Raw genomic sequence first — 14,353 nt, forward strand, 5'->3', positions numbered from 1 at the left:
CAAACTATAGATCCTACACATCCACTGGACCTGGATTCTAAGTACAATATGCACTTCTCGCTAGAAATCTAATCAAAAAGCATTTTAATGGCCAAACTATTCTACAATTTCCAGAGAGGGTTATTTGTGAATATACGACCCTCCGGAGCGTTTGCAATTGCCGCAATGTGTTGTTTCTTACACGACCACTAGAGGTGCTAAACTTTAAAACGTGACTATGGGTCGTAATAAGCTGCTGAACAATCAACCTTTTTGGTCGTTTTTTGGAGGAGGACAGGCTGATACTAAGCTAAGCAAAACAGCAGCTTCATCTTTAGCTATTAACATGGGAGTGGTATCAATATTCTCATTTACATTTAAGACAAGAAATCAAACCTGAGTATTTCCCAAAATGGCAAATTATAACTGCTCAGAGCCAACCATTGCACTCTTTTACAAAGAATCAATGAAAGGAACAATACATCAAGAAACACTTAACTATCTCATAGGTTCAATTACTCTCTAATTGCAACAGGGAATGCAAAATGGCTACAAGCATATGGGGAAATGTTCTGATGAAGGGAGGACTGAGTGCAGAAAAAAACCACTACCCATGGAAGCCATAAATGTTTCTCAATGCGCGCGCCACTGCTGTACTTACACACTCGCAATTTTGAGAGCATTATTGTGTCTCAATGTGAAGTATGGCAAATGCAGTGCACTTTAACCAAGAGGATGTAGCATTCATAATGGTAAAAAAGTAGAGAGTGTAACAGTGGACACTTCTCACACTCATCGAACACTATCTTGGCTGTGAATGGCAGTAGAGCAACCAGCAACAGTTGTGGTTAAACCCTTGAATACAGCACTATGCAAATAAAAATCATACATGTTTTTTATACAAAACATAATACTGCTGATTATTAATTAACATTAACATTGCTACTAATAATGATATAATTAAAACAAATGTCAAATGATTCGATATTACAAAATATCTGATCTGTCAGTGCATGGTTTTAAATATTTATACATACAAGGTGGGAATTTGGGCGCTTTTTTTCCTGGAGGGCTTGTCCCTTTAACTCCTAGTTATATCAGAAATTCCAAACAAGCTCAGTTATACCTCGAATCCTGGAGACAAAATAATATACCATCTAATACTTAAAAACCAGTGGAGCATAAAATAAAACATGCAATAAATCATACCCTCGTGGGGGCGCGCTCATGTGATTGGCTTAGAATGAAGGAGACATCTGATTGGCTATAGATATAAAAAATTACAAGTACGAATCGGGTGACCATCAGGAATGCACAGCGATCCGTGCACAGAAAGCGGTTTGTGTTTGCAGGTGCAGAGGTTTTAAACGGAAAACAAATATGTGAGGATCAAATATACATATGTAAAACTTTTTTCTGTATTTGGATTTTATTTACATGTATATGAAATGGAACACATTTGTGTGTGCATTGAAAAACACAAGTGTGGATCCGGAAATACAAGTGTGCATCCTTTTGTGGATCATGAAATACAAGTGTGAATCCTCCTGTGTGCATGTGTGTATTATGAGACTGTTCTGAACCCATACTTACGTGGTTTGGAGTAAATATGTGCAACCCAGGGCTAACTGATCAACATTGGCTTCTTCACAAACCATCTGATTGCTTGTGTTGTTACCTCATCAAATGTTATTAAAGCAATGTTGCCATTGTTAACGGCCTAAGCTACTTAAAGGTCACCCATTATGCAAAATATTTTTCATGTCTTTTTATTTCATTATAGTGTACAGCAGGGGTCCCCAAACTTTTTCCTGTGAGGGCCACATAACTTTTCCCTTCTTTGATGGGGGCCGGGTCAGTTTGTAACAGAAAAAGTGTGACGATCGCATGGGTGTCTAAACGTAAACATTTATTGTTTTCTAGAAAGCCACACATAACCAAATATTAATAACCCTTTCCGGGATCTTCACAGAAAAAAAGTCAGGAAATAAATAATAACACTATTAATGAAATAAATAACACTATTTATAAAATAAATAATAACCAAATAACCCTCTCTGGGTTCTTCACAGAAAAAAAGTCCATTGAAAATTACTGTAACTTTCTGTTGTGCCGTGCACAATCTTAACAGGTAAAAGTGTATCTTAGTTGTCAGAGCAGAATCTCTCAAAATAAACGTGGATTTACGTAAAAAAAACTATTTTTTCGGGGTTCGGGTGTTTTGTTTGATTTTAAACAAACAAAGTCTTGGCTTTCAGAATATGAAACTTGTATTTCCAATTTATTTATTTCTCACTCGCAATCTGCTCTTCCGCAGCGCCGCCCCCCCCCTCACTCCGCTGAAATTATGAATGTAAGAGTATAGTAATCATAGATAACACTGCAGGGTCCGTTACAGTTTGTTTTCATCTGATTTCAATTAAACAAAGTCTTGGCTTTCAGAATATTAAACTTGTTTCGGCAAATTCAGATGATAAATACAACTTTGAAGCTTCGGCATAATTACAAGCGGAGAACGGAGTAACTTGACGTCACAGCAGGCATAACAACAGCCGGTGTTTCTCGTGATTGTTTTCCCCGGGAAACAAACACAATACACACAAACGCAAAATTACACAAGCACACGCACACACACGTATACACACACACTCGCGAGCTTCCCCTCCAAACAAAAATATCTTCCCTCGGTAGTATTTTGATCATTTGCTCCGCTAATAATCAATCAGATCGATGGATTCCAGAGAAGAGACAACTTTGAAGGCCTTTTTCTCAAAATGATGACTCGGTGACAGTCATTATATAATGTGACATATTTCGCTTAATATTTGAAGTACAAAAACAATCATGATATCATTAGAAAGCTAGGAATATCCTCTTTCCAACAGTGTATACAACTCAAAAGGTGTCTTCGGGTCAATGCGACTGATTTAGATAGAGCAGGTCACAACATTTTGACAGGGGCTAGTCTAGGATTCGCGTGGCCAGACTGAAAAAAATTAAATTAAATTAAAAAAAAAAAAATTTAAAAAAAAAATCATAATGCGTCTCTGGTATTGTTCAGGGGGCCGGGCCAAATGTGGAGGCGGGCCGTACCCGGCCCGCGGGCCTTAGTTTGGGGACCACTGGTGTACAGTAATCGATGCCATTTCATTTATATTGTAATATCACAGTACCACAGTACACTCCCCCCTCCCTCCCTCCCTCCCTCCACCTGCAAAAAAATGATTATCAATATAACTTAAACAACAGAGCCATGAAATTAAACATAAAACGGAAAATAAATAAATAAATAAACCCACATCAAAGTAAAACAATTATACAATTAATTATACAATACAGCGACAATATAGACAATGACAACACAACTAGTATTTCCGGCCGTCAGGAAAAATAGCCATGTCATGTCTTTTTCAACAAAAGTAAGACACAGGTTGAGAGAAACCAATTATCCTTCAACACCCTCAAATCTGAAGCCAAAGGACAAGGTAAGGTAAAGAGCAGAATAATCTGCTTTTAAATTAGCAATCTGGAAGACTGAACCTACAACTGTGCTCCTGAATAGGCACTATTAAGACATAATGATCATTATCTTAATGATAGTTACATCAAAATTGCTGCTACAACAGCTTCCTTTGCAGATGCTGCTTCACTGTATGCACATTGACAAGTTTTCATTATCTAGAAGTGGGAAAAAACCTGAAAGGGTTTGAAATGGTGTTCTCACGCACTCCCATTGCATGTCTCAGCTCAATATGTAATGGAGGCTCTGTCGTCATGAGGTCTTATTACATCCAAAGATAAGAATTGTGACCCCAGCGCTCCTTCGCATTTCTGGGGAGAGTGGCCAGGTGAGAGAGAGGAGATGAACAAAGCTCACCCAGGGGTGGCCGCACAGGGGTGATGAACTCTCTTTTTCTCCTTTGCCAACAGCACTTTTCACATATTCTGCGCGCAGCCGCAATCCAGATTCATACACTGAGAGTTCAGCTCGCAGACCCTCAGGACCTGCACAGTGAGAATTGACTGAGGTATATTTAATGGAATAAGAAATGACTTTCTGACTGATACATGCATTTCACCAGACAGCCTGACAGTCAGGAAGGTGGAATCCATAAGAACGAATGAAAGGCCTTTATCCTCTGCAATGTTAAACAATGAGTTAACACAATCCCCCATTGTGACATCAAAATATCTCTAAAAACCTGTAGTGTTCTTTCTACTATACCATACAACTCTATAATGCAACACAATGGCTGCTAGATCATTTGCCACTATTTGTTTCTATTTTAATAGAATACAATCATTAAAAGTCATTATGTAGCTCTCGCAATATAATAACAACTACTTTATAAACGTATCCTTAAAAAGCCCAAATTACCTTGCTTTATGTTTCTCTGACAAGGACTTTAACCATAGATTACAGCTCATGCTTTGCTGTGGGTCATCACAGTCATTCAGCGCCACAGGTTGTGGTTCCCGTCACTAACAGTTCACCTTAATCCACAATAAAATACTTTATTTTGGAAATATATGGATGACACAGTTTATTAGACGATGAGCATGAAGAGTTTTGCTTCATTGTAAATTCAGAACATTTGGTGATCGTCAAGGGTACAGAATGTTACTAACCCAACAGCCGATATGTTTTATTCAAGTCATATCAAAAGAGGTGACGAACTGGAGGACTTTGTTGAGTCTAATGTATACAATACATTGTTTTTCCTTCTCAAAAGAGAGATCATTGGAACAGTTCAAATAAAACTGATGTTTTCACTTTTGTATAAGTAACCTTGGATATCAGGATACAGATCTGTAATTCTTTAATTTACACTGCAGACTCTATCTTAGCTGTACTGCAAATGTTGCAGATTCTGGGGTTTTACGGTAAAAACCTCCAAACCCCCCCCCCCCCCCCGTCATTAATCCCTTTTATCAAAATCCTTCATCAGGGTAAAATCTGGCTTATCTTGTACAAAAAGACAATCAAATTAGGTAGCTGTGATTACCCAGGACTACTAATGACCTCTGAAGTAGATTAATGAGTGTGATTTCCTTTAAAGGAGTAATTAGAAGTCACCTCTAACGCTGCGTCCACACTACAGCGTCGACAGCTTCAAAAACAGTTTCCAACGCGTCTGCCCATTCACTTTGAATGGGGTGACGTCACGTTGCCTCGCTTTTCGCCGAACTGAATTGTGGGTAGCATAGCGGTCCGTCTCCACCGGAGTAGCCAGCGCCAGCCAATCAAATCCCGTTTCGGAAAATCTGACAGCTCAAGCCGTAGCCAATCAAACCGCGTCCAAGCTGGGAGAGATATCCCGCCGTTGATTTCTATATTTCAAAAAAAGATGGAGGAGAAACTAATTATCGCCGTAGCAAATCACCCGGTTTTGTATGACCAGACCCTCTTCACCTACCTGGATACAAACCGGAAGAACCAGTCATGGAGGGAGGTGGCAGAGACAGTGGGTGAAACTGGTAGGTTTTCGCCTGTTTGGGGAGTTTTTATATATATATATATATTGCTCGCATAAAATCCCCGGGATTTTTTGCTTTGTATGTCGGGGGCGGGAGATTCATGTGATTGGTTGTTGGTCGCGTTCCATCCATCCATCCATCTTCTCCCGCTTATCCGTGGTCGGGTCGCGGGGGTAGCAGTTCCAGCAGAGAGCCCCAAACTTTCTTTTCCCTGGCGACATCAACCAGCTCTGACTGGGGGATCCCAAGGCGCTCCCAGGCCAGCGAAGAGATATAATCCCTCCACCTGGTCCTAGGTCTACCCCTTGGTCTCTTCCCAGCTGGACGTGCCTGGAACACCTCCCTAGGGAGGCGCCCAGGTGGCATCCTAACTAGGTTGCTCGAATAAAATCCCCAAGCTTCAGACACGCCCAGCTCCAAGCTTTTTTTGAAGCTGTAGTGTGGACGCTCCGTAAGTGTAGAAGAAGATCTGATTGACCTCAGAGGTCCTCTTGACATCTTTGATGCATGTCCAACATCATTTAAATTCCACATTGTTTAAGTCTGTCTATCCAGGGAGGGAGGCTTTTTCAATTTGGTTAAGAGAAGCTGATAAGACATTTTCGCCGAGGCACATTTAAAGAGGTCCGTAAAAAAACACAGGAGAGGACAGATAATCCATGAGCAATTAATTAAGTACGGCAGTTCAGCCACATCCGGACACCGGAGTCACTTTTTATAATGAGTAAATGGAAGATGAGAGACAACTGCATTTGTATTATCTCAGGTGTCTGCTTATCAGCTCCTCTTCTTCTCTTATTCTTTGTCTTCCTTATCTTTTACTTCCTGTTTCTAACACTCCCCTTTATCCTATCATTTATCTGCTCATCTTTTGCTGTACTTAGCTTTTTCCCTCTTCCCCTGGTGGCTTTTCTTATCACTGTCACATTCCTTTCTCCAGTTCCCTTTACTTTTCTTTCTTTCTATTCTTCTCCTGTTAATCCCTTCCCGACTTGTTTTAATGTAAGGGCAATTTCTTGTTTTGCCAGTAGTGCCTGACCATCTTCTGACTTCCCGCCAACTGACAAGTTGCTCATCAATGTCTGCATAAAACGATTTCATCATGCATTGGTTCAATAGATCTGTTGCTGGGTGTCAAGAAGGCGGGACTAATCTACCAACATACCGTATCTACTATGAGCCTGTCAGAGGGTGGATGCAAGGGTACAGTATATCAAACGTATAGATAGAATGTATACATATATGAAATTACTCAGGAAGATGTCAAGCAGTTTCCAGGTGTTACCAAACGGCTAAAGCCTGAGCCACAACACCTCCTTTACCAACATGAACCTTTACCAACATAAACCATTTCAAACGGATAGACTACATCAACACATAGGAGGTTAAACCAAAGCACATCATTCACCGTGAAAAGAGATAGAAAGAAAAGCATTCAGGGCGGCTGTTTGTGTTGCAGAGAGAAGTCAGTGTAAAAAGACAGAGGGAGATGAGAGAAAGACAGAAGAAGGAGAGAAGAGAAAAAGTCAGATGAAGGACAGAGAGAATATACGAGAGGAAGAGAGGCAGACAGCTGTGCTATGTGACTTTCTTCCTCTTGCTTTTTTTTCGTTCTGTTTTACACTGAAAATGAACCAACCTTGTTTTTCTCTCAACATCAGCAGCAAGAAGCAGCTGGGAGACATGACTGACCATGATTTGCAACCACATATTCATTTTTTATCCTAAATATATTAGGCCAGGCATCTGGAAGGTCAGCGGCGTAATGGCCATTGTATATTTTATGAGCAGGAGGAAGCAAAGCTCTTGGAGTTAATCATGTGCAGGAGGGGGTTTTCAGGTAGAGACAAGGGCACTGCTTAAATCATCACATAAGCCTCCCCAAAAAGGTCAGACGCTTCAAAACGACACTGAATGCCCTAGAGTGGATATAGTGGCTGTAATCATTTGGAGCGCCTGCCATTGTCTACGGCCAAACACATTTGTGGAGGTGACATTGGACGTCTAGCGCATTTCCAAGGCTGATGTTAGCTAGTACTGTAGGTGTTTTCCTCTGTATGTCACATTGGGATGAAAGAAAGTAACAATATGTTTTTCTTGACTCATGTCTTCAATTACTTTTTTTTAATCTTTTTCATCCTTCAATAGGTAAATGTTGCCATTAAATTATGAGAATACAGATGCATGGTGTGGTTAGCGTTAGCTGTCTGCTTTATTTCCCACAGTGACACAATGAAGACTTGGAGCAGCTCTAAAACTTAATAGTAAGTCTTTTTAAACAAGAGAACAGTTAGCATGTCTTCCATCCAGTTCTCCTATGACTAAACCATGGTAAACTTTTATGCGCCAAGAAGACATTTTATAGTAGAGGTATTGTGAACCGTCTCTCGGATATTATTTGTGTGGTTAGCAGTTTTTCCTGGGCTTCTGATTCAGGAATGTCAGTTCAGTAATCAAAATGTTGACATACTATCTGTAAATACCTTAATCCCTGCGTGAATATGACCTGCCAGCCCTTTTCCCTCCCCTTGAAGCAACTTCATATTCATAGAACCCTATATTACACAGTACAACCTGCATAGACTGTTATCTCAAATACTAGATATGTGTTTTCTGTGTGAAAGATGCTTTTATTTTAGTGGCGTCTTGATTTTTAAAAGCTATTTTGTTTTGTGCTGTGTAAGTTGTTACAATATTAGGATGTGAGACAAAGTTCATCCTTATTTAATTCATTATCACTCAAAGAGGTCCGCGGTGAGTACTCCGGGTCAATACACCTTTTGTTTTTGGAATACAATTCTTGCAGCATGACACAATAGGCTTTTGAAATGAAATGTAATTTATGCCGATAAATGAAGAAAATGTTTACGCTGTAATTCCTAAAGACACACCACTCAGAGATGCCAAAGCAGTGCTGGAGAGCAAAGTCTGACAGTCCAGAACTCAACTGTCTGCATCTCCAGTCTGTCTTGTACAGCATCAGCAATGAGATGTGGTCTGACTTACATTACATTTCATTTAACTGAAGCGACTTACAATAAGTGTAATCAACCATGTCGGATAGGAGAATAAACATGGTCCAGTCTGTTAACAATGCGTGTGGGGCAGCTGAAGTGCTGATAATATATTTGCAGGACTGTATTCATGCTGGCAATGTGTTTAAATCCCAGGCCACAATAAAAGGAAGCCTATGGCCATAAAGTTTCTATCCTGTCGATAAACCCATACAGCTCCTCAAGCACTGCGTTGTTATCCGCCTGCGGCGGGACACACACTGATGTTACACAACCAATGTAAATTCCCCGGGCTGATAAAATGGCCAGCCTTCCATCATGAGGTGCTCTAAGTCTAAAGAAATGATCTCCACCTTTGGGCACCACTTGAGGTAGACAATGGAGCACCTTCTCCCTATCTTTTGGTAGTGTAGTGAGTTCGGTCCTGGCAAAAAATGAAATCCATGCAGGGGGCAATGGCAACCCGAAGGTGTAAGGCCAAGTCTCAGTCTCAGTTCCTAATGTCAATTTGGAATGCAATCCTACTTTGCAGTTTATCCATTTTATTTATCAGAGATTGGACCTTTGCCAGAACAATACACATTAGAGCAAGCCGGTTTTTCAAGTGTCCTCAATCTGACTAGAACCCGGACAAAGACTTTGTTTTTCTTCTGTGCTGTCTAGTAAAGCAGCAGCAAGAGGCCATGGGTATTCCCCATTGTTTGCCGGTCTTGTATGAGATTGCTGCAACCAAGTTCAGATGTGTGGTACTTTGTCTCTTTCATATTGAATGATAGAGGCTTGCATTTTACATGTTTCCAAAAAAAAGTTAAAAGGCAAATATCCAAGGCGCAATGTGGTAAATCATGGAGCAAGACCGAAAGATTATGCTCTTTACTTTGGCAGACCTAAAGTCCAGACGGGAATTATACAGCATGATTATTAGCCAGATAACTGCCACGAAGGATAATGGTCTCCCTATTGAAAGCATTTACAACTAGACCATACCACCAAAATCCATCCATCACATGCACACGACCAATTGATGAGTTTTACGTTGGGACACAAAATATGTGTCAAAGATGATACCTACATTGTATGTGCGATGTGAACTTACAGGGCTATTAAGAAGCGTTTGACATTCTGACAAAAAGATCTAAACATGAGGGAAAAGCCCTATTGACCCTATAACTCAAAACAGTTTAAGCTTGTCATAAATGTGAGGGGACATAAGCTGTTATTTCAGGATTACTTTGACTGGGTCAGTCAGTGTCAGGACACCTATGATGTATTTCTGTAGAAATCCTCTTATAAAAACTGATCATGTGTTGAAAGGGAGAGCAGCATAATGGAACTGTATTTTTTGTTATAAATGAACAATTAATTGCTTTTCTGTCAGCTGCTATTCAAGCTGTATCCCTCTGCACTATGGGACCAGAGATGGCTGGATAACTATTGTTGACAACAAATCAAAATACTAATTGGAGCTTTCAATCTGACAGCAGGCCAATGAAAAGCTCAGTGTTTAACAGTTTAAAAGGGGACAAAGACATACACAGAGATAAGACATTGTCAGTATTAATAAAAACTAAGCCTAGGTTACGCTAAGGTCACACACACACACAACTGATAATGGTGTCAGGATGTCACCTTGCTAGGAAGGCAATCGATTTTCAAACAACATGTCCACAGTCACGTATCTCCACTTTGAAGATCCCATTTTCTCACAAATGTAATGAGTACTATAATGTTTTATAATTCTTAAGGTGTACCAAAATAAAGTTTAAAAATAGGACAGCTGTATTTCAGTTAATATTACGATGGGTAAATGTTACTTTGCTCCATTCTTAGAGAAAAAAGGAAAGGGTAAAAGGAATACATTGTATGGGATGATATTTAAAAAGACTCCCATTAATTAAAAAAATGTAAGTCCATTATTGTGTCCAGATATACACATCACACCACAAAACCCTTTAATCAAAACCGAACAAATGTTCCTTTTATATAGATGGAAAATCACATCCTCTGAATATCGATTATACTGTACAACCAGGAAAGAGGACAGAACTCAGACAATTTAGCAAATATACATACAATAAATTAAACGAGCAATGGACACTACAGCAGGTGCAACAAGCATAATAGGGAATAATTATGATAGTTTGAAGAGGGGTTGTACAACGTAGTGATCTATAGTCAGATATAGCCTAACAACTATAGTAAATGCCGGTTAGCACACCCCAGGTTTAGAAAACCATACACATGTATTCAACCATTCTCTCTGTCCATCAGTCTGTTTGGCCCCATTATAACCAGACCATCAATCTCTGTCCAACAAATACACAACTTTCCTTCCCAAAGAAAATGTTTTACAAAAGAGCATTTATTGAGGATTTTTAAATGACTCAAGCTTGCTGGTGAGCATCATAGGTCCGTGAAATGCTGAATGGATTAATGTTAAGTATTTCTCTTACCTGTACCTCCACTCCATAGCCCATATAGACAGTGATGACGTAGCTGCAGTCCATAGTGGATTGAAAAGCAGAGCTGGACTGTGGAGGAGCTTTTATGTATCCGTCTGGCCCGGTCAGGTTCATCTGGCAGGGAACTGCAAGGACAAAACAGCACCATTGAAATGTTTCTAATGGAAGTAGTGCTGACATATAACACACACACACACACACACACACACACACACACAACACACACACACACCACACACACACACACACACACACACACACACACACACACACACACACACAGTCTTGTGCTGGCAGTTCGCTTTCTACCAGAGGGTGTTGTGGAAGCATACAAATCCCATCATCTATAGTAAGTGAGATGAATAGAAAGGCTGACTCATTCATCTGATGTGGCTGGTGCTGCTGAGGTGTCTCTCTAAGAACTGGCCATTTTAGGGACAACATCTTGCAGCAACCAATGCAAATCTTTCATTGTGGGGCGACAAACAGAAGTCTATAAGGATCTCAAAGAGAGTTCAGGCAATAAGGAACACAAGGCCCATGGTCTTGACTGGCCGAAAGTGGAAAGCCCAAGCCTAGGTCAACCAAGTGGTAGGTAGACTGCAGCAGCAATAAATAGTTTGCAGGGTCCAGGCAGAGAGGGCATCAATAGGGTAGGACTAGGCTCTAGTCCATGGCCAACCAGAAACAGAAAGGAAATAGTGGTAGAAGAGGTGACAAGGACAGAGGAAGGAAGCTACAAGATCAAGGCTGCATCTCAGGTCGATTAAATGGAATCCTTGCGTCCCTCCCACCAGGGAAGCATGGAGAGACGCAAGGAAACCACGAGAAGCAGGGAAATTAGTTTTAAGAGCAATGGGACGTCCTTTCCTCCGGAGTGCCACGTGAAGCGACGTCTGTTTGTGATGACGCCGCACAGCTGATCGTCTGACAGCAGCTCTGTCCCCGTTGTTTTCACAAACACCCCCGCCTCTATTGTCGACTGGAAAATCAGTTGTTCAGACTTGTGGAATATCCCACAGGCAAGACTCCACTTATTTATCAGGTCAACCAACAATAAGCTTCCCTGTCAGAGGAACCTCTACCAGTGGTTTCGGAACAAGAAGTTCCTGACATGGTGTGGTCCACTACGGTAAAAGCTGTACTCTATGACCTCATTGTACCATTGGAAGATGGAATTAAGGTCGCCTTTGAATGAAAGACGGTCCAGGGTTCATAGCAGCTGAGTGCAGGGAGGCTGGCTGGACGACCAACATCTGCCGAGTTTAAATTAGTGCTGTCAACCTTAGGCTTCATAGGGATGCAGGAGAAACAGGAGGAAAGCTGAAGAAGGCAATGAAAGAAAGGTCAGCTTCTGGCTCAGGCTGGAGAAAACAAAGACAGACGTTGTTTCTGGATATAAAGAGAGAAATGTTGAGGAATGGCGGAAACTGATTGATATGTTTTGCCACTATCAAGGATGTCCTTTTAGAACCTTTTTTGTTATGAACCGAGACACAGGACGCAGGACCCAAAAGCAGGATTCAGAGACAGTTGTCCAAAAATAGAATGTTCTTTAATCACAAAAACTAAATCGTACTTTCAAAAAATAGAAGGTAGTTAAAAAGCCAAAACAAAGTTGTACAGCAACACAAAAACTCACTTGACAAAATGTCTAAATCACAAGGTACGTATCAGGAGTCAAAAGGCCTAGGTGCTCACGACATGAAACATAACGAACTGACAAAGGAACAAAGAAACACCAGGGCTATATATAGGTGAGGGGGGTGGGCACAGGTGAAAACAATCAGGGCAGGGCCAAGCAATCTCACGGGCGGGAAACACACAAAGGCAGGAAATGTGGGATCTGAAATGACAGGAAAGATTACTTTCAAAATAAAAACAGGAAGTGACAAGATCAAAACACAAAACTAGAGTAAAAACATAACTAAACCTAACATATCTGTCGAGTCACAACACTTTTCCACGTTGTATGCTATCTTTATTGTATAGATAAGTTGCATGTAAGCATCCGGCAGTTGCAGCTATGGCTGATATTGTATGTCACAGGTCCTGTAAAGAGATGCTGGATACTCTCAAGAGACATCTACGACATGCAAAGGCATATTTTAAACAGAGTCTTTACACACATGTTTTTGTTAATGTCTGTTGGCCCATAGGTGGATTTATTTTCTAATCCAAACACAATCGCATTTGCCATATGTTGCATGGATTGTAAAGTCTTTGCAATTCTATCATGGTCGGTGTGGGGGAAACTTCTGAAGCAAGGGAGAGTCAGGAGAGGAGAGCTTTGATGGCAAACACTGACGGTTTATTTGAAGCTTCGGCCGGAGAAAGACATGTCACGGGCCACGAGTTGACCACACGGTTGACACAATCAATTCTGAAGAACCCTCCTGTACAGTAGTTCCAGGTTTGAACTAGTTCAGAGTGTAATAATCAACATTCTTCAATAGATAAACTAAACAGCTGAGGACACTGAATCACATTTGTTGTCGCTTATGGCTCGGGGTCATATACACCCCGAGAAGGATGTGTTCCAGGTGTCCCACAACAATAACTATCTCTGACCGAGAGTTGCCCGGTCACAAACTGGTAACAACAACAAAATGCTAGGGCAGCCCCTCCTTAAGGGAGATAGCATGCTGCCCAAGGCTGGGCATCTGCGTCAGAGGGCAAAAGGTAAACATCTATGGAAAGTATTCCCTGACAGTCGGCTATATATATAGCAGTCAATTGTCTTGTTGTCTCTAGTTGGCCCAGTCTCCTGTAGCAATGCTGCATTTCCATTTCCAGCAATGATGTAGTGTAACTATATTGTACGTACTGTAGACACCTAGACACCCTGTGTGACTTTGTTGGAAGGTCTTCCGCCTCTCTGGCTGCCTTTCCAAGCAGCTCAGCCTGCCATGGGACAGCTCGGGACAGAATAGTTTATAGTGGCCTTCATACCCTCCCTCTCTCTGAGCTAAAAAGTTAACTTTTTCCAAGCACTTCCTTATTATGAAGAACATCCTCTCTGTGTCCTCTGGCACTTCACCTTAGGGACCGTCCACTCCAGAATTATAACTGCACTGTGCTGCCATTCAACGAGTGCCTGGGTGCATGAGAGTGGGATTTGTGACAGTACAGTCTGTCTGTCTTTGACCTGCCGTCACCCTGCACACAGATGAGCTGATTAATCAAGCTACTCGTCTGTCTCTTCAGGATTACAAAGTCCACTCACAGATCACCTCCCTGATATTTATTTTCCCCATCCGCTCTCTTCATGACAAATCATCAAAGAGTGTTATGCCGTGTTCTCTTGATTAAGGGTTAGTGATGCAGCGATGCAGATGTAGTTTATTTCAGCCCCGTGGCTGTGTGATCGTGAGAGATAACATGGAAAATATATTAGTTAGGGTGTGAAGACAAGAAGAT

General features: G+C 41.1%; 1 protein-coding gene across 4 annotated transcripts in view; it reads right to left on the reverse strand.

Moving 5' to 3' along the window:
* Positions 1-14,353, reverse strand: part of sez6b (seizure related 6 homolog b) — a 293,771-nt gene that overhangs the window by 167,361 nt on the left and 112,057 nt on the right. For 3 of the 4 annotated variants that reach the window (XM_034206104.1, XM_034206122.1, XM_034206115.1), the window contains exon 3: positions 10,925-11,058. In XM_034206104.1, coding sequence (XP_034061995.1) covers positions 10,925-11,058 — 134 coding nt within the window. The remainder of the gene's footprint in view (positions 1-10,924; positions 11,059-14,353) is intronic. The other variant, XM_034206109.1, reaches the window with a different exon arrangement.

Source organism: Gymnodraco acuticeps, unplaced genomic scaffold (assembly GCF_902827175.1).
Source record: "Gymnodraco acuticeps unplaced genomic scaffold, fGymAcu1.1, whole genome shotgun sequence".
NCBI classification, from domain to species: Eukaryota; Metazoa; Chordata; class Actinopteri; order Perciformes; family Bathydraconidae; genus Gymnodraco; species Gymnodraco acuticeps.